Source organism: Heterodontus francisci, chromosome 42, assembly GCF_036365525.1.
Source record: "Heterodontus francisci isolate sHetFra1 chromosome 42, sHetFra1.hap1, whole genome shotgun sequence".
NCBI classification, from domain to species: Eukaryota; Metazoa; Chordata; class Chondrichthyes; order Heterodontiformes; family Heterodontidae; genus Heterodontus; species Heterodontus francisci.
In genome coordinates, this window is record NC_090412.1 from 21,997,262 (window position 1) to 22,017,060 (window position 19,799).

At 44.1% G+C, this 19,799-nt stretch overlaps 1 protein-coding gene across 1 annotated transcript in view; it reads right to left on the reverse strand.

Moving 5' to 3' along the window:
* LOC137355521 (mitochondrial import inner membrane translocase subunit Tim23-like) overlaps positions 1 to 19,473 on the reverse strand; it is a 51,450-nt gene extending 31,977 nt beyond the window's left edge. The window contains exons 1-4 of the mRNA XM_068020764.1: positions 19,245 to 19,473; positions 10,773 to 10,831; positions 3,204 to 3,297; positions 2,179 to 2,263 (exon numbers count right to left, since the gene is read on the reverse strand). Of these exons, the coding sequence (XP_067876865.1) occupies positions 2,179 to 2,263; positions 3,204 to 3,297; positions 10,773 to 10,831; positions 19,245 to 19,359 (353 nt within the window). The 5' untranslated portion in view covers positions 19,360 to 19,473. The remainder of the gene's footprint in view (positions 1 to 2,178; positions 2,264 to 3,203; positions 3,298 to 10,772; positions 10,832 to 19,244) is intronic.
* Positions 19,474 to 19,799: the final 326 nt, after the last annotated feature.

The following is a 19,799-nucleotide window of genomic DNA, read 5'->3' on the forward strand; positions in this document are numbered from 1 at the left end:
CAACTAGTTATTACATTACTGTATTTCATTAGCTGTGTAGAACTTGGGACATCTCATGGATGATAAAATGCTATATAAATACAAATTTTTTAAAACAAAAAATAGTTTATATATGCCAGCTATCTAATGACGACTCCCTTATTTTTAATTGGCCAAATATCTTTTTTTTTTAAAGAACATTACAGCGCAGTACAGGCCCTTCGGCCCTCGAAGTTGCGCTGACCTGTGAAACCATCTGACCTACACTATTCCATTATCATCCATATGTCTATCCAATGACCACTTAAATGCCCTTAAAGTTGGCGAGTCTACTACTGTTGCAGGCAGGGCGTTCCACGCCCCTACTACTCTGAGTAAAGAAACTACCTCTAACATCTGTCCTATATCTATCACCCCTCAACTTAAAGCTATGTCCCCTCGTGTTTGCCATCACCATCCGAGGAAAAAGACTCTCACTATCCACCCTATCTAACCCTCTGATTATCTTATATGTCTCTATTAAGTCACCCCTCCTCCTCCTTCTCCTTCTCTCCAACGAAAACAACCTCAAGTCCCTCAGCCTTTCCTCACAAGACCTTCCCTCCATACCAGGCAACATCCTAGTAAATCTCCTCTGCACCCTTTCCAAAGCTTCCACATCCTTCCTATAATGCGGTGACCAGAACTGCATGCAATACTCCAGGTGCGGCCTCACCAGAGTTTTGTACAGCTGCAGCATGACCTCGTGGCTCCGAAACTCGATCCCCCTACTAATAAAAGCTAACACACCATATGCCTTCTTAACAGCCCTATTAACCTGGGTAGCAACTTTCAGGGATTTATGTACCTGGACACCAAGATCTCACTGCTCATCTACACTACCAAGAATCTTCCCATTAGCCCAGTACTCTGCATTCCTGTTACTCCTTCCAAAGTGAATCACCTCACACTTTTCCGCATTAAACTCCATCTCAGCCCAGCTCTGCAGCCTATCTATGTCCCTCTGTACCCTACATCATCCTTCGGCACTATCCACAACTCCACCGACCTTCGTGTCATCCGCAAATTTACTAACCCACCCTTCTACACCCTCATCCAGGTCATTTATAAAAATGACAAACAGCAGTGGCCCCAAAACAGATCGTTGCATTACACCACTAGTAACTAAACTCCAGGATGAACATTTGCCATCAACCACCACCCTCTGTCTTCTTTCAGCTAGCCAATTTCTGATCCAAAGCTCTATCTTGTAACTTAAGTTTGCAGCGTTACTGGGCGGAGGTAGAAGAGGGGAGGATGAGTGTGCATTTATGGTCATACTTATCAAGTTAGACATGTTACATGAGGAAGCAAAAGCAGAAGCCAGATAAACACGAAATTTTCTCTGCAGCATTCAGATTTTTGCCTTTCAGTCTGTGCTTAGCTTGGAATGTGTCCTTGCAGTTCATGCAGGTTATTCTCAGCATGCCCTTTTCATCTGCTCACAGCCTGGCAGAATAGTCTCCATCATTTGTTTATCAAATCAATATCACCATCTTGTGGTTGAATGCAATTTAACAGCCTCCTCTCAGACCAGGAAGGGGACAAGAAGAATAATTTTTCATTCTATTAACCACTAAACACAGTTTATTTTTGTTCTGCCAAAAGTTGAAATTTCCAAAGAAAATTAAGGGTGCATAAAGCAAGGCCCTGAGGGGACTCCAGACTCTACAGCTGCTAAAAAGTTACCACATAAAAACACAGTGGAAAGTTCTCCCTCACTGGAGGAAATCAGAGTAGGCACCAAAATGCCACTTTCCAGGGGAGCAACAGAGAGACTTACTTAGGATCAGGTTGCTTGCCCTCTTGTCAAGGATGCTGCATAGCATGTTATTAAAGAGGGCGGTAGAGCAGATTAGTTAATTTTTTTTTTAAAAAAAGACAACCATCCCAGCTATAAGAAACATTGTGGAGCTTCCAGAACAATTTCTGAATTTAACACCGATCGACAAACGAGTGCTTCTTCCAGTTTGAGAGAAATAACACAATAGGGTTTCAAACTCCCTTTACTTATCGCAAATTCAGCACGTATCAAGTTAGTTTTACATTGATCTCCAAACACAATGGTTCCCAAGAATTCTACAGTACACACCCTTGCAGCCTTCCTTGTCCATTACAGGTCAACAGAGGACAGGCAGGCTCACGTGAATGGGTACTCACTGAACATTTCTAGGTTTAGACCAAGCCATATCACGAGTCTCCTTCAATCCCAGACGCAGGCCATTTACTGCACCAATAGCAGCACCTGATGAAACAGAAGAGTTGTAAACCATTATACAGAGGCAATTTCTAGGTTTATAACCAAATGTCAAACTCTGCTTTCCAGAGTTTGTGTCATAAGGTGAAATGAGTAACCTATCCCAAAGTGAGTTATTAGGGTATGGAACATTTGCCCTCTTTACACCTGCAAACATCCTGTACTCCCAGGTCAGTTAAAGCAGTCAGATTCCGTTCTGATGAAGGGTCACTGACCTGAAACGTTAACTCTGCTTCTCTCTCCACAGATGCTGCCAGACCTGCTGAGTATTTCCAGCATTTCTTGTTCTTATTTCAGTGAAGAGCACCCACCTACTGGACCATTAATGCATCTGTTTCCACATCAGCTACCATGGCTTTATTCTTGACCCTGCCAACTAGTAAAATATCAGGAGCTATTCTGAAATATGGCCTGATTGAGATTAAAGTCATTTACAATTATCAAAAATTTGGGACATGCTTCTTTTTTCAGAAGAATCCACCTGACATTTCCTGCCAAACCTGCAGGAATGATAATGGAATAGGTATCTGCACGAGTTACCCCAGAGCAGTGTTTTTTTGGGAGGATAATAAGATTAGATGAGACAGTATTCAAGGTAAAGTCAGCACCTGCCTTGCATTTTCAGATGAAGATAGCACAGGTCTGTGGCAGGCCAAAGAGCTCTCGATACTGCCCCATGAAATACTTCAGTTTAGATATAGGCCACATTTGATGCAAAGTTCTCTTTGCTCTAACCCAATAATGATTCTTGTGCCCAATTTCAAAAGACTGTCCCCCTCTTCTGTATCTGTGCATTATTTCTACTTCTCCCCTCATCCACTACTGATGACTTACAGACAGGACTCAGCCCTACGCTAGTTGACTAATGTGTCATTTGTAGTTTATTCAGCAAGCATGACTGATCAGGTAACAAAACCCCCAAACATACCAGTCATACAGCAGCCACCAATTGTAAAAAAAGCTAGTTCGAATCTTCCTCGAGTTTTATTGGCTCCAGTTGGTAATATAAACTCTTCTGTGTCCTGAAAAAGAGAAGCAGGGAAAAAGGTGAGAATCTGCAGTCTTTATAGTGCAATTTGATGTTAAAAACCTTGGGATTTCACAGAAATTTTAAGACCCCACTCTCAAAACCCTCTTCAGCAATTGTAACTTTTGAAAATGTCACAGATTTAACTTGTTTCTCCCATCACCTCTTTCAATATACCTGAGCATTTTTATGCACGCAAGATACTAAAATCACTTGCATATTGAACAAACCTGCTGACAATAGAAAATAAGGAAAGTAGTGCTAGAGACACAAAAAAGCATTTACACATTAATCAAGATAAATAGGATATAAGCTTACAATGAGCATGGGGAGGCTTTGAAAATGAGCTAGAAGTAAAAGCAATGTTGGTTTTATGTCCAACTATGTCAAAGTAACTTATAAAGAGCTAATGGAGAACTGGAATATACAGCAAAAGGAGAACATTTACAGAAGTTGTGCTAAGTATGTTAAGTCTTTTTGATGCACTGGTGAGATCATACTTTTGATCATCTTACAAAATATTAGAAAGGGTACAGAAACAGTAAAAGCTGATCTCAAGTGATGAGATTAGTTACAAGGTTAGAAAAAAACAAGCTGTATGATCTGAAAAGGAAGTTGTTGAGGGAAGGGGAATAATGGATCTCGGAGGAATGTGAGATATCACGTGTAGATAAAATAAACAAAGATTATTGCTTTAAAGTGAGAAGTGGAAATTAGTAAGAAATTTTAAACCGATAACCAAGAAAAAAAACTACTGCTTAGGATATATAGACTACAAACTAACAGCCAAGGTAAAAGAGGCAAAATATTGAGCTTAATTAAAATATACTTAGATGCCATGATGGGAAAGTTAACGTTTCACAGGGATGAACTGCAACCAGCCGAATGAGTTGAGAAAGATGAGAAGTGACCAAAGACTGACAGATAGCGAGAAGGAGCAGTGCTGATTTTCTGGCACTAGACGGCATGGCATGTCTGGCTATAAGCACTCACTGTAGTGAACCCGGTAAAACCAGACACCTGCAAAACACTGACATTTACCGACAGCCCCAAATAACATATGATAGATACAGACTGCTCCTTGAAACCACAGACACTTGCAAATAACAAATAACGGACAACCTTCAATGCACCAAGTCCATTTACAAAAAACACCAGGTATGAAATTATTTGGATTGCTTATGAACCTGGACAAACACACAGCAAAGGAAACTGCATTTTTAAAAAATTCATTCATGGGATGTGAGCGTCACTGGCTAGGCCCATCCCTAATTGACTTTGAACTGACTGGCTTGCTAGGCCATTTCAGAGAGCATCAACCACATTGCTGTGGGTCTGGAATCACACGTAGGCCAGACCAGGTATGGACGGCAGATTTCCTTCCCTAAAAGGACATTAATGAACCAGATGGGTTTTTTATGACAATTGACAATGGTTTCATGGTCACCAATAGACTAACTTATTTTTTAATTCCAGATTTATTAATTGAATTCAAATTTCACCATCTGCTGTGGTGGGATTCGAACCCATGTCCCCAGAGAATTAGCCTAGGCCTCAGGATTAGTAGACCAGTGACATTACCACTACACCACCATCTCCCCTTACTGGTAAAAGTAAAGTATTACACATTAATCAAGATATAATAGGATATAAGCTTACAATGAGCATGGCGAGGCTTTCAAAATTAGACAGAATAGCAGATGTTGGCTTAATGTCCAACCACGTCAAATTCAGATTGAAAGTTTTGGGCAAAAGATGCAGAGAGAAATATAAGGAAGCACCTTTTTTTTTTTAAAATAAACACAACGGGTGGTAATGACCTGGAACTCGCTGCCCACCAGGGTGGTGGAAGCGGAGACAGACAATTAAAGGCTTCAAGAGAAAGTTGGATGGCCACTTGTGAGAAAGAAACTTGCAGGGTAACGGGGTATGGCAGGATAGCACTGTGGAGATGGGCTCAATGGGCCAAATGGCCTCTTCTGTGCTGTTAATGCCTCGATAAAGCAACTTAGAGCTAAAAGAGCGCTAGAATATACAGCAAGAGTAAATTTACAGAAATTGTGCTAAGTATGTAAGCATGAGCCAGGTGAAAAACCCACTACTTTTGTGCAATGGAAATATTTCAACCCAGCATACGTAGTGGCAGAGAAACCTTTCTATCTTTGGAAAAGAATGCTTACACAGCTTTACCACAGTGATCGAGGGGTTCCTCTGCCACTGTGGATGCTGGGTAAAGAGATCTCCATTACACAAAAGTCAGAAACAGGAGCTGGGTGGGGCGGTTGCAATAGCTGTAAGGGTGACTGTGGAATGGGGGCCAGAGATGGAGACTGTGGAGAGACTCTTTTTTCCTGTCTGCTGTTTCCCCTCCTTGCCGGCTCTTCAACCACTAGCAGCTGCAGAACAGGAGTGAGAATGTCCCAGACAAAGATCTGCAAGACATTAATCCCCTCCAATGTGACTGAGATCTCCCAGGCACTATGGTCCTACAGAAACTACCCTGCCCTGTGCAGACTCTCAATGTAGCAGATCCAAGTATCATGGTGTCCCTCCTTCACTCAATGGAAAAGGACCCTGGGAAGGCAATGAACTAGGAAACCAAACTGAAATGAGACCTTGCTGGGAGGGTTCCAGAATTAGACACAATCCCAGGAGAGGGCAAAAAAAGCAGGAACGCTGTAGGAGATACAGCCAATCCTAGAATACTTGTATGTACAGTAAACTGGATTAGCCAATGACCATTTTGAAAATAAGGTCAGCTGCAAAAAAAGGACATCTGTGCAAGTCCTTTAGATGTTCCTAATTTACAGGTTTTCCTGTACATCAAGGTACCCAGGAATGGTGCATTATATTGAGTAGGCTTTACATTATAAAAACTCAACTTTAAAAAATGTGCACCAGATCTTTTGTCACAAAATAGGTCAAATTGTTGCAGCCCCCTCCTTTCTTGAGCCACTCCTCTAATTCAAGATCTGTAAACATAAAATGCTTGAAATGTATACTGTTCAACAGAACATGGGAGCTTCCACAAAATGTCACCAGTTATGTTTAATATTCTGGGATGATTTAAGGCAACTGAAGGTGATTAGCAAGTGGGAAATGGGACATTTTTTGTAAACTTTACAAACATCAAGTATTTGCAGGTCATAATTTAACACAATTCAGCTGCAAGCTGAAAGATACAGGGTTAGAAATTGGTTATGGCCCAACTTCAGACTCCAACCAAAAAGCCCAAAATTCTAAATTGGGGCGCGAGCCTCATTCCAATCATCTGCATGAACGCTAACACCGGTCGCATTTTGCGGAGGCATTTCAGCAGAATGAAGTCGGGCTACTTGCCTTGCTGGCAGTGCTCCTCAGACAAGTCCAGGGGTGGGGGCTTGAGGAGGATGACAGGAGGACACTGACTGCCTGCTGGCAGTGGGCCTCGAGTGTGGTCCGGAACACAGTGGAGCATTCCTGCTCCTTTGACTCTGCTTTAACGTTGGGAAAATAAATAACTTTTTTTGGTGGCAGCCACATCCACACAATGGAAACCTGGGCTGAGCAGACCCAGCATCAGCTTCACTTAGGGCATTCTAATATGGCAGAGGGGTCCAAAAACAGGAGTCAGAACACTCATTAACATATTCAAGGAGCCCAATGCCTCTTGTAGGTGGCTGCCAGGGATGTTTTTTAAAAATTGGATCTCATGAAGTAGCATTGGCCTGAATGCGCACACAGATCAGGTACAGGCCATCCCACATCTGAAATTTGTCAATGTCTTACACCTGGAGAAAAAGCTCAGCATAAACCGATTTCTGTTTCCCAATCCTTTCAAGTACCATCAGCTCAGATATAGCACAGATCAGATCTACAGCAAAGTTCTTTCTTCGCTGCTTTATCAAGCACTCACTAACACCTCTCAACAACTGCCTGTACCCCACTGCACCAGGATGCCATCCCTCACAGCCTGATGAGAAACAATTTGGAGCTTACTTAACGTGAAATTCTGGACAATCTGTGGCCTACCAGGAACCAGATTAAAGCTGTCCCACAACTCACCACATCAAAGCCATATGAACAGCAGAAAGGATTCAAACTCAGCTGCTGTAAATGCTAATTAGGATAGTCCAATCTCATACTTTCACAGGCCACAGAGATGCATTCCATGAAGCTTAGGGACCACGTGAAGTTTAAATCCTTGCTCCCACTAATTTGCAAATAACTCAAGTTGTCAATATTGACAGATCTTGGTGTTTTGATTTAGGATTTATCAATGAGGCAACAGCACTCAGAACATCCCTTTCCAAACCTCCATAGATTCAACAATTGAGTTGTGTACCTATCATAACCTCTGCATCACCAACTCGTTCTTTCACACTAAACCCTGTCACCAGGTTTCATGGAGGCACCCAAGATCACGTCGTTGGCACCAGCTAGACCTCATTGTCACAAGGCGAGCCGCCTTAAACAGTGTTCAAATCACACGCAGCTTCCACAGTGCGGACTGCGACACCGACCACTCCCTGGTGTGCAGCAAGGTTAGACTCAGACCAAAGAAGTTGCATCATTCCAAGCAGAAGGGCCACCCGCGCATCAACACGAGCAGAATTTCTCACCCACAGCTGTTACAAAAATTTCTAAATTCACTTGTAACAGCCCTTCAAAACACTCCCACAGGGGATGCTGAGACCAAGTGGGCCCACATCAGAGACGCCATCTATGAGTCAGCTTTGACCACCTACGGCAAAAGTGCGAAGAGAAATGCAGACTGGTTTCAATCTCATAATGAAGAGCTGGAACCTGTCATAGCCGCTAAGCGCATTGCACTTTTGAACTACAAGAAAGCCCCCAGCGATTTAACATCCGCAGCACTTAAAGCAGCCAGAAGTACTGCACAAAGAACAGCTAGGCGTTGCGCAAACGACTACTGGCAACACCTATGCAGCCATATTCAGCTGGCCTCAGACACCGGAAACATCAGAGGAATGTATGATGGCATGAAGAGAGCTCTTGGGCCAACCATCAAGAAGATCACCCCCCTCAAATCTAAATCGGGGGACATAATCACTGACCAACGCAAACAGATGGACCGCTGGGTTGAGCACTACCTAGAACTGTACTCCAGGGAGAATGCTGTCACTGAGACTGCCCTCAATGCAGCCCAGCCTCTACCAGTCATGGATGAGCTGGACATACAGCCAACCAAATCGGAACTCAGTGATGCCATTGATTCCCTAGCCAGCGGAAAAGCCCCTGGGAAGGACAGCATTACCCCTGAAATAATCAAGAGTGCCAAGCCTGCTATACTCTCAGCACTACATGAACTGCTATGCCTGTGCTGGGACGAGGGAGCAGTACCCCAGGACATGCGCGATGCCAACATCATCACCCTCTATAAAAACAAAGGTGACCGCGGTGACTGCAACAACTACCGTGGAATCTCCCTGCTCAGCATAGTGGGGAAAGTCTTTGCTCGAGTCGCTCTGAACAGGCTCCAGAAGCTGGCCGAGCGCGTCTACCCTGAGGCACAGTGTGGCTTTCGTGCAGAGAGATCGACTATTGACATGCTGTTCTCCCTTCGTCAGATACAGGAGAAATGCCGTGAACAACAGATGCCCCTCTACATTGCTTTCATTGATCTCACCAAAGCCTTTGACCTCGTCAGCAGACGTGGTCTCTTCAGACTACTAGAAAAGATCGGATGTCCACCAAAGCTACTAAGTATCATCACCTCATTCCATGACAATATGAAAGGCACAATTCAACATGGTGGCTCCTCATCAGAGCCCTTTCCTATCCTGAGTGGTGTGAAACAGGGCTGTGTTCTCGCACCCACACTTTTTGGGATTTTCTTCTCCCTGCTGCTTTCACATGCGTTCAAATCCTCTGAAGAAGGAATTTTCCTCCACACAAGATCAGGGGGCAGGTTGTTCAACCTTGCCCGTCTAAGAGCGAAGTCCAAAGTACGGAAAGTCCTCATCAGAGAACTCCTCTTTGCTGACGATGCTGCTTTAACATCTCACACTGAAGAATGCCTGCAGAGTCTCATCGACAGGTTTGCATCTGCCTGCAATGAATTTGGCCTAACCATCAGCCTCAAGAAAACGAACATCATGGGGCAGGATGTCAGAAATGCTCCATCCATCAATATTGGCGACCACGCTCTGGAAGTGGTTCAAGAGTTCACCTACCTAGGCTCAACTATCACCAGTAACCTGTCTCTAGATGCAGAAATCAACAAGCGCATGGGTAAGGCTTCCACTGCTATGTCCAGACTGGCCAAGAGAGTGTGGGAAAATGGCGCACTGACACGGAACACAAAAGTCCGAGTGTATCAGGCCTGTGTCCTCAGTACCTTGCTCTACGGCAGCGAGGCCTGGACAACGTATGCCAGCCAAGAGCGACGTCTCAATTCATTCCATCTTCGCTGCCTTCGGAGAATACTTGGCATCAGGTGGCAGGACTATATCTCCAACACAGAAGTCCTTGAAGTGGCCAACACCCCCAGCTTATACACACTACTGAGTCAGCGGCGCTTGAGATGGCTTGGCCATGTGAGCCGCATGGAAGATGGCAGGATCCCCAAAGACACATTGTACAGCGAGCTCGCCACTGGTATCAGACCCACCGGCCGTCCATGTCTCCGTTATAAAGACGTCTGCAAACGCGACATGAAATCGTGTGACATTGATCACAAGTCGTGGGAGTCAGTTGCCAGCATTCGCCAGAGCTGGCGGGCAGCCATAAAGACAGGGCTAAATTGTGGCGAGTCGAAGAGACTTAGTAGTTGGCAGGAAAAAAGACAGAGGCGCAAGGGGAGAGCCAACTGTGCAACAGCCCCAACAAACAAATTTCTCTGCAGCACCTGTGGAAGAGCCTGTCACTCCAGAATTGGCCTTTATAGCCACTCCAGGCGCTGCTTCACAAACCACTGACCACCTCCAGGCGCGTATCCATTGTCTCTCGAGATAAGGAGGCCCAAAAGAAAAAAAAGAAGAATAGATTCAACAAAACAAACCAGAGAATAAAATATGAACACAAAGAGGATCGAATTGCCTGGGCTTTGAGAGTCGGTTTACCAGAGCTTCACGCAGCCCTAGTTTAAACCCACCTGCACTAACCTACTGAACAACCCAAACCTACAGTCCCTAATATTTCTTTCATAGAGGGGGAAAAAAAGAGTGCCATTTTGTGTCTACTATAGGAAGACAAATTTTGAAAAAGTATCAGCACAGATTCATGTTGCAAAGAATACATGGATAACACCCAAGTCTAAAAAGGACAGCGAAGGTCTATGTCAAATGCTAAACAATGAAGCACAGACTCTAGATATCCTAGACTGTGCTGTATAGCTACTTGATTGACTCGAAAAGAACACTTTCCTGCAGCACTAAAAATATCAGAATGTCTTCCAACTGAGGCCAGTCTTATCCCAACTACCTATATGGAGCCTTGAATATTTTAAATAAAACATTTTCTACTCACCTGGATCAAATATCTAGGATCAAGGTTCAGGTAGGGAGACAAAGGGCTCATTCCAGTCACTGAAAACAGCAAGGGTAAAAGTTAGCATTGGTAACATCCTGTGTCTTTTCTGCATCTTACAGCACACTCACCAACCACCACCGCCGCACACTATTTCTTTCTTTCACGGCTACTTACTTTGGCTAGACTATCACAACAGGTGTTTATCTAAAGGGAAGGGGAGGAAGATAGGAACTGTGGGATTTAGTGGTGTCGCAGTTTAGCACTGACCTTTCGCCTTTGGGGCTAGGGTTCCAAAATAAACCCAGGCCAATAGGATGAAAGTCTCCTCTTTTGTGCTGTTTACTACTGCACTAAATGAGTATGGAGCATTCCTGGTGGGTGGGTGAGTGTCCACAGCCAAAAAAAAAAGACAATATGGCAATCGCAATCAGAGATCACAATAACAGCTGCTATAGAAAGAAGAAATAGTGATGCACTAGGGAGACACAGACAACAGTATTAAAAGACATTGTTGGCACAATGCAAAGGGAGATTTATCCTGCACCTAATTCATACTACACTTGACCTGGGAGGACTCTAATGTGTCCCATTGCCAGCACCTCATTTTATCAGGCAAAGAAATTCACTAGAAATAAGATAAATACACAGGGAATTAGACACTCTAAGGTTATCAACTTGTGGCCTGGCTCCCGAGCAGCATTCACCAAGTACTGGAAATACATCAGGACCAAGCATCAGCCTAGAAAGCAGGCATGAGGGGGAGAAAAATCAGTTTAATGAGAAGCAGCTCTGTCAATTCTCATCAAGGCACCATTTCACTTATCAGTGGGAATAGGTTATTTGCTGCAAAAAGCTATTGAGGTGAAGCACATTACCAAGGATTAGAGTTAGAGCAAGAAGATTTAACAGCTAGCCGACCCAGCAGGGATAAAGGAGTCACCATAATAGATTACTGCATTGCACAGCATTTGAAATGGTGAAAAGATGGTAGGCTCAGCACTGAATGGACACTTTCTTTGGCTATGTGGGAGGTTGCACAGTCAAGTTTATATGGGGTGGCTGTGGTCCACCACTTACCACGGTCACCAGTGTGATGTGATTGACACTTGCACCATTATTTACGAGTTGCATTTTGAGCTTCCTAAATAATTCTGTGGCAGTGGAAACTGCTCATCTATCCTCCATTAAAACATACACTTCAGAATCTAGTGGTAATGATTAGGAAGCAGTAAGGTGCAAAAAGCAGCTCCCTCCCCAAAACGGGCTGATCTGTGTATCTGGAAATTGGATCATTTTCGGGGTTCTGCTAGAGGCATGCAATTCAGCAGCCATTGGGAGCACAGAAAAACCTGACAAAATTAAACAGTGCGACACAGATTTCCCAGAGCCCAATCCTCATCAGTAACAATAGCTAATAGTGTGCGTATCTATGCGTATATTGGTTGGTCTTCCAAACAATAACATTTAACAGAAAAATTCACAGCTCGTTAAAACAGCGTAAATTTGAGAACTCGGGGTGGTAGCTCCACGCTCAGGGTTGCGAGACAGTCAATGACGGAACCAGTAAGTTTTTGGTGATGATGGCTGAAGAGTTAGAACCCAGAGGGACAACGGCCACTTACATGTGGAGGAGGACTTGTGGTTCCTTTCAAGCATGCTGGTCATATTGCTCATTTCTCATGGGAATTCTAAAAAAAAGGGAGGCTGTAACGAGCAACTGAGGAGGAAGGCACAGGACCATGAGGCTTGGAGAAATGAGCAGAGGACCTGCTCTTGGGCAGCTCACCACTACTAATCTCAACACTTGCACTGTCAGTTTGATCCTGACGGCAAACCAGCACTACTGGTGCCACTGCACATCAAAAACACCAAATCCTGAACATCTGACCTTGTGTGTGTTTTTCAAAATATAGTTAATGCTGTCAACTCAAGGACATAACCACAGTTATTCTTTACTCCACTTCACTCCTGTACAGTGAAATTCCTTTAGGATAAGTACAGCATATACAATTACTTAACAGGGATGTAAATAAGCATAAAAATGCCTCATCACTTCTGCAGGTTAAAATTCCTCCAGCTTCAAGTTGGCAACCACCCTTTTCTGCTCCGGCATTCACCTACACATCAGAAGCACCAACTCCATTTCCCTTGTTGGCTGCCACCTCAGGCTGAGTCCATAGGAACAGAACCTTGGAGCATTGCTCAACCTCAGTTTGCTCGCTCACGTCCAATCCTTCATCAAGACTGTTCTTTTTCCCCCTCGAACAGCTTGAGCTTTTTTTTTGCATTAAAGATATATAAAAGCAAGCAGCTGTTCTGCAACACAAGCCATCACTGCCCCAACACCATCCCTATACCCACTAAAAACTCACTGCATGCTTCAATCACTTTACAGTTAGACATCCAAATGCTTTCCTCATCAGACGTCGAGCAGCACGATTCTGTGTGATTTGACAGTTTACCAATGATTGAAGCGAAGTTCAAAGTATAAGCTATGGAAAAGGACAAGAAGCAATCTAGAGTAAAAATACTTAATTGAAGGAAGGTCAATTTCATTGGAGTGAGAACAGATCTGACCCTGGTAAATTGGAATCAAAGACTGGCAGCCAAGATTATAATGAATACAACAAAACGGCCTTTAAAGAGGAGATGGTTCAGGTACAGTTGAGGTACTTTCCCACGGAGAGGGAAAGGTAGGACAACCAAAGCCGGAACTTCCTGGATGACAATAGAGAGCAAGATGAAGCAGAAAAGTCTGCGTATGACAGACGTCAGGTTGATAATACCAGGGAGAAGCAGGCTGAAAATATAAAGCTCAGAGGGATAGTGAAAAAGGAAATAAGAGAGACAAAGAGTAGAAGAAACAGGCATCTAACATAAAAGGGAATCCAAAAGCCTTCTATAGACATATAAATAGTAAAACAGTAGTAAGAGGGGGGGTTGGGCCAATTAGGGACCAAAAAGATTCAACATGTGGAAGCAAAGGACATGGTTGAGGTAGTAAATGAGTATTATTTTTGCCCTGACTAATGCTCTGGGGACATGAGATGAAATCCCAACATGGCAGCTGACGGCATTTAAACTTAATTAATTAATAAATCTGGAATTAAAATCTAGTCTCAGTAATGGTAACCATGAAACTACTGGATTGTCGCAAAACCCATCTGGTTCACTAATGTTCTTTAGGGAAGGAAATTTGCTGTCCTTAACTGGTCTGGCCTACATGTGACTACAGACCTACAGCAATGTGGCTGACTCTTAACTGCCTTCTGAAATGGTGGAGCAAGCCACTCAGTTGTACCAAACCGCTACAGAAAAAAGTCAAAAAAGAATAAAACATACCCGAAAACGACAACAGCACACCCTGCCCAGTCGACCCTGCAAAGTCCTCCTTAACAACATTTGAAGAGTTGTACCAAGCAACAGCCTGACAGTCATACTTACCGCCAATGTCCCAGGCTCCTCCATCACCATCCCTGGGTATGTCTTGTCCCACCAACAAGACAGACCCACCCTAGGTGGCAGCACAATGGTATACAGTTGGGAGGAGTTGCTCTAGGAGTCCTAAACATAGAAATATAAAAAGGAGCAGGAGTAGGCCATTCGGCTCTGCTCCGTTATGCAAAACAGATCATGGCTGATCGTCTAATTCAGTACCCTGTTCCCGCTTTCGCCCCACATCTCTTGATCCCTTTGGCATGAAGACATTATTGTCCTCAGTGTTGACTTTGGACCCCATGAAGTCTCATGGCATCAGGTCAAACATGGGCAAGGAAATCTGAGAACCACGTAATGCCCTTCCTCAGCTGATGAATCAGTACTCCCCATGTTGAAGAAGCACTGATCATAGCAAGGACACAGAACGTACCCTGGTTGGGGGAGTTCAATGCCCATCACAAAGAGTGACTCAGTAGCACCACTACTGACCGAGCTGGCCAGGTCCTGAAGGACATAGCTAACCGACTGGGTTTGCAGCAGGTGGTGATAATACCAACAAGGAAAAACCTGCGTGACCTAGCCCTCACCAGTCCACCTGTCACAGATGTATCTGTCCATGACAGTATTGGTAGGAGTGACCACAGCACAGTCCTTGTGAAGACGATGTCCACCTTCACACTAAAGATCCCACCAATGTGTCGTGTGGTACAATTAACGTGTTAAATGGGATAGATTCAGAACAGACCTAGCAGCTCTAAACTGGTGCTGTGGGCCATCATTAGCAGAACTGTATTCCACCACAATGTGTAACCTCATAGCCTGGTCATTACCATCATACCAGGGAATCAACCCTGGTTCAATGAGGAGTGCAGGAGAGCATTCCAGGAGCAGCACCAGGCATACCTAAAAATGAGACGCCAACCTGGTGAAGCTACAACACAGGACTAAATGCATGCTAAACAGCGGAAGCAGCATGTGACAGACAGAGTTAAGCAATCGCACAATGGATCAGATCAAGGCTCGATAGGCCTGCCACATCCCGTCGTGAATGGTGGTGGACAATTAAACAACTAACCGGGGATGGAGGTTCCACAAACATCCTGAATGATGGCAAAGCTCAGCACGTCAGCGCAAAAGTCACAAGAACATAGAAATAGAAGTAAGAATAGGCCGTTAAGCCCCTCGAGCCTGCTCCACCATTCAATAAGATCACAGCTGATCTGCTTGTGGCCTTAACCACTTTCCTGGCAGTCCCCCATAACCGTTGACACCCTTGTCAATCAAAAATGTGCCTAACTCAGCTGTGAATATATTCAATGACTTGGCTTCCACTGCTCTCTGGGGAAATTAATTCCAAACACTAACGATCTTCAGAGAAGAAATTCCTCCTCATTTCTGTATTAAATGGGAGACCCTTTAAATTTGAAACTATGCCCCCCATAGTTCTAGATTCCCCAACGAAAGGAAACATCCTCTCAGCATCTACCCTATCAAGCTTCCTCAGAATTTTACACATTTCAATAAGATGAGCTCTCAAATCTTCGAAACCCCAATGAGTACATGCCCAACCTTTCCTCATAAGGCAATCCCTTATCACAGGAAATTGGCCTAGTGAACCTTTTCCGAACTGCTTCCAATGCAAATATGTCCCTCCTTAAATAAAGGTGACGAAAACTGTATACAGTATTCTAGGTGCACTCTCACCAACATTCCATTTGCCTTCTTAATTACTTGCTGTGCCTGCATGCTCACATTTTGCGATTCAGGCACAAGGACACCCAGGTCCCTCTGTATTATATCCTGTTTTTCTATTCTTCCTGCCAAAGTGGACAACCTCACGTTTTCCCACATTTTGCCCACTCACTTAACCTATCTATTTCCATTGCAGACTCTTTGTATCCTCCCCTCAACTTTCTTTCCTACCTATCTCCATATCGGCAGCAAATTTGGCTACAATACAGTTGGTCCCTTCATCCAAGTCATTAATATGGATTGTAAATAGTTGAGATCCTAGCACTGATCCCGGAGGCACGCCATGCTGCAAATGACCCATTTATCCTGACCATTTCCTGTTAGCCAGTCCTCTATCCATGCTAATATATCAACCACAACCCCATGAGCTCTTATCTTGTGTAGTCACCTTTTATGCAACTATCTTCAGTCAGAAGTGCAGAGTGGATGATCCATCTCAGCCTCCTCCTGAGGTCCCCAAAATCATAGATGTCAGTCTTCAGCCAATTCAATTCACTTCACGTGACTTCAAGAAACAGCTGAAGACATGGGATACAGCAAAGGCTATGGGTCCCGACAACATCCTAGCAATAGTGCTGAAGACGTGTCCTCCAGAACTAGCTGTGCCACAAGCCAAGCTGTTCTAGTCCAGCTCTGCACCTGTCTTTACCAAGGATGATGTTGCTAGTCATAGCGAAAGGAGGTAGCTGAAACACTGGATGGGCTAAAAAATAAACAGGTATTAGAAAGGCTGGCTGTAGTTAAAGATGATAAGTCACCAGGACTGGATGGGATGCATCCAAGGATACTGATGGAAGTAAAGGAGGAAATTACTGTGGCACTGACCATAATCTTCCAATCCTCTTTATAAATAGAGATGGGGCCAGAGGTCTGGAGAATTACAAATGTTACACTCTTGTTTAAAAAGGGTGCTAGGATAAACCAGCAACTACAGGCTACTCAGTTTAACCTCAGTGGTGGGAAAGCTTTTAGAAACTATAATCTGGAACTAAATTAATAGTCACTTGGATAAGTATGGATTAATTCAGGAAAGTCAGCATAGATTTGTTAAAGTCAGATTGTGTTTAACTAACTTGATTGAGTTTTTGATGAGGTAAGAGATGGCTGATGAGGGTAATGTGGTTGATGTGGTGTACATGGGCATCCAAAACATTTGAAAAAGTGTCACATAACAGGCTTGTCAGCAAAGGGTGAAGCCTGTGGAATAAAAGGGACAATGGCAGCATGGATACAAAGTTGGCAGAGCAACAGCAAACAAAGTGCAGTGATGATGTTGTTTTTTGGACTGAAGGAAGGGGATCCCCAAGAGTTGGTACTAGGACCACTGTTTTTCTTGATATTTTAAATGAGTGTGCATGCCACAATTTCAAGATTTACAGATGACAAAACTTGGAAGTATTGCGAACTGTGAGGAGGGTACTTCAAGAGGACAGTCAGGTTGGTGAAATGGGTAGACACATAGCGGATGAAATTTTATGCAGAGAAGTGTGACACAATACATTTTGGTAGGAAGATCGAGGAAAGGCAATATAAAATAAAGGATGCAATTCTAAATGGGGTGTAGAAACAGGAAATACATGTGCACATGGACTGCAGCAGGTCAAGAAGGTGGCTCACCACCAGCTTCTCAAGGGCAATAAATGCTGGCCTTGCCAGTGACATTCACTTCCCACGAACAAATAAAAGCGTTGAAGTTGGCAAAGCAGTTTGAGAAAGTGGTCAAGAACCAGATAGAAGGTGAATGGCAAAAAGACCAGTGGCAACATGAGGAAAAACTTTTTTAAAAAATGCATCGAATAGTTCAGATCATGGAATGCACTGCCTAGGTGTGGTGCAGGCACATTCAATCATGCTTTCAAAGGGGAATTGGATAAGTACCTGAAAAAAGTGCAGGGCTATGTGGAAAGGGTAGGGGAGTGGGACTAGCTGAGTTGCTCTTATTTATTTTTATTTTATTTATTTATTTAGAGATACAGCACTGAAACAGGCCCTTCGGCCCACCGAGTCTGTGCCAACCATCAACCACCCATTTATACTAATCCTACACTAATTCCATATTCCTACCACATCCCCATCTGTCCCTATATTTCCCTACCACCTACCTATACTAGGGGCAATTTATAATGGCCAATTTACCTATCAACCTGCAAGTCTTTGGCATGTGGGAGGAAACCGGAGCACCCGGAGGAAACCCACGCAGACACAGGGAGAACTTGCAAACTCCACACAGGCAGTACCCAGAATTGAACCCGGGTCACTGGAACTGTGAGGCTGCGGCGCTAACCACTGCGCCACTGTGCTCTTACAAAGAGCCAGCAATGACACAGTGAGCCAAACAGCCTCCTTCTATGCTGTAACCATTATGTGATTTTAATCATCTAGCCTGTATCCATTTAATCTATCACAGGATAATCCTCTCATCCAAGGAATAAGCCTAGTGAACCTTAGATGAACAGGTAAGGAGATCAAACTGTCGAGAGTACTCCAGGTGTGGGCTCACCAAGGCCCTACACAACTGCAGCAAGACTTCTACTTCAAGCCTCTTGTAATAAAGGCTAACAAACCAGTTGTCTTCCTAATTACTTACTGTACCTGCATGTTAACTTTGTGATAAGTTAAGAGACACCCAGGTCCCACCAGATGTCAACATTTCCCAGTCTCTCACCATTTAAAAAAAAAATTCTGCTTTTCTATTTTTCCTTCCAAAGAGGACAACTTTCACCCACCAAATAATGTTCCACTCACCCAGAGGGTGGTTGGAATCTGGAACACACTGCCTGAAGGGGTGGAGGAGGCAGGAACCCTCACAACAGTTAAGAAGTATTTAGATGTGCAGTTGAAACGCCGGAACATACAAGGCTATGGGACAAGTGCTAGAAAGTGGGTTTAGAATAGATAGGTGCTTGATGGCCGGCACACACACGATGAGCCGAAGGGCCTGTTTCTATGTTGTATAACTCAATGACCCTACCCATTAACTAATCCTCAATCCATGCTGATATATTAACCGAAGTCCAGGAGTCCTAATTTTGTATAATAACTGGTGTAGTACCTTATCGAATGTTTAATCCAAGTACACTACATTTACTGCTTTCCCCCCCCCCCCAATCCCCCATCACCCTCAATCATCCTACTAGTTACATCCGCAGAAAAGCCCAACAGATTTGTAAAAGTAGTTAGAGACCTTATACAGAGTTATTTAACTAGTTCTAACACTATTACTAATTAGTTGCCCCGCTCGGCAATTTGCGGCCTACTCGGCCGGGCTGCGTTACTCACAGGGGACACGGGAAAGGTCGGGCTGCGAATAATCAGGGACGCTTCCTCCTCCTCCGCCACCGCCGAAAAGGCCAAAACCGGCGCGTAAACCTCCTCCGGTTCCCGAGTTGTCCATTTTCTTATTTTTTGCCGGGAAAATCGAGTAAAGAAAAAAACCAGCCGAATGCCTATCACCTCCTGCCGGGCTCACACTCACCGACCGCTTAAAACCATAGCAACCATACTCTGCGCGACACTTTACAGCAGTGCTACTACCTCACTTTACGATGACTTTGTCACGTTGCCGTCGCCATGATGGTGAGGGCACGACGTCATGTGAGCACGCGAGTAACAGCAGTGGAAAGTTGTATTGACTAATGCAGGTGAAGAAGGGGGTTGTGCACATTCCTATTTGTTAATCTTAATTGTAACAAATATAATTTTAATATATTTTAAACTTGCTGTGTAGTGGCTTGCTGATGTGCTGTTCAAGAGGATTCTCGCTGCTACTGTCAGCAAAAAACACAAACTCCGCGGCCTGACCCGAGGAGAGCAAAACAAAGCCTCCCTGTATCC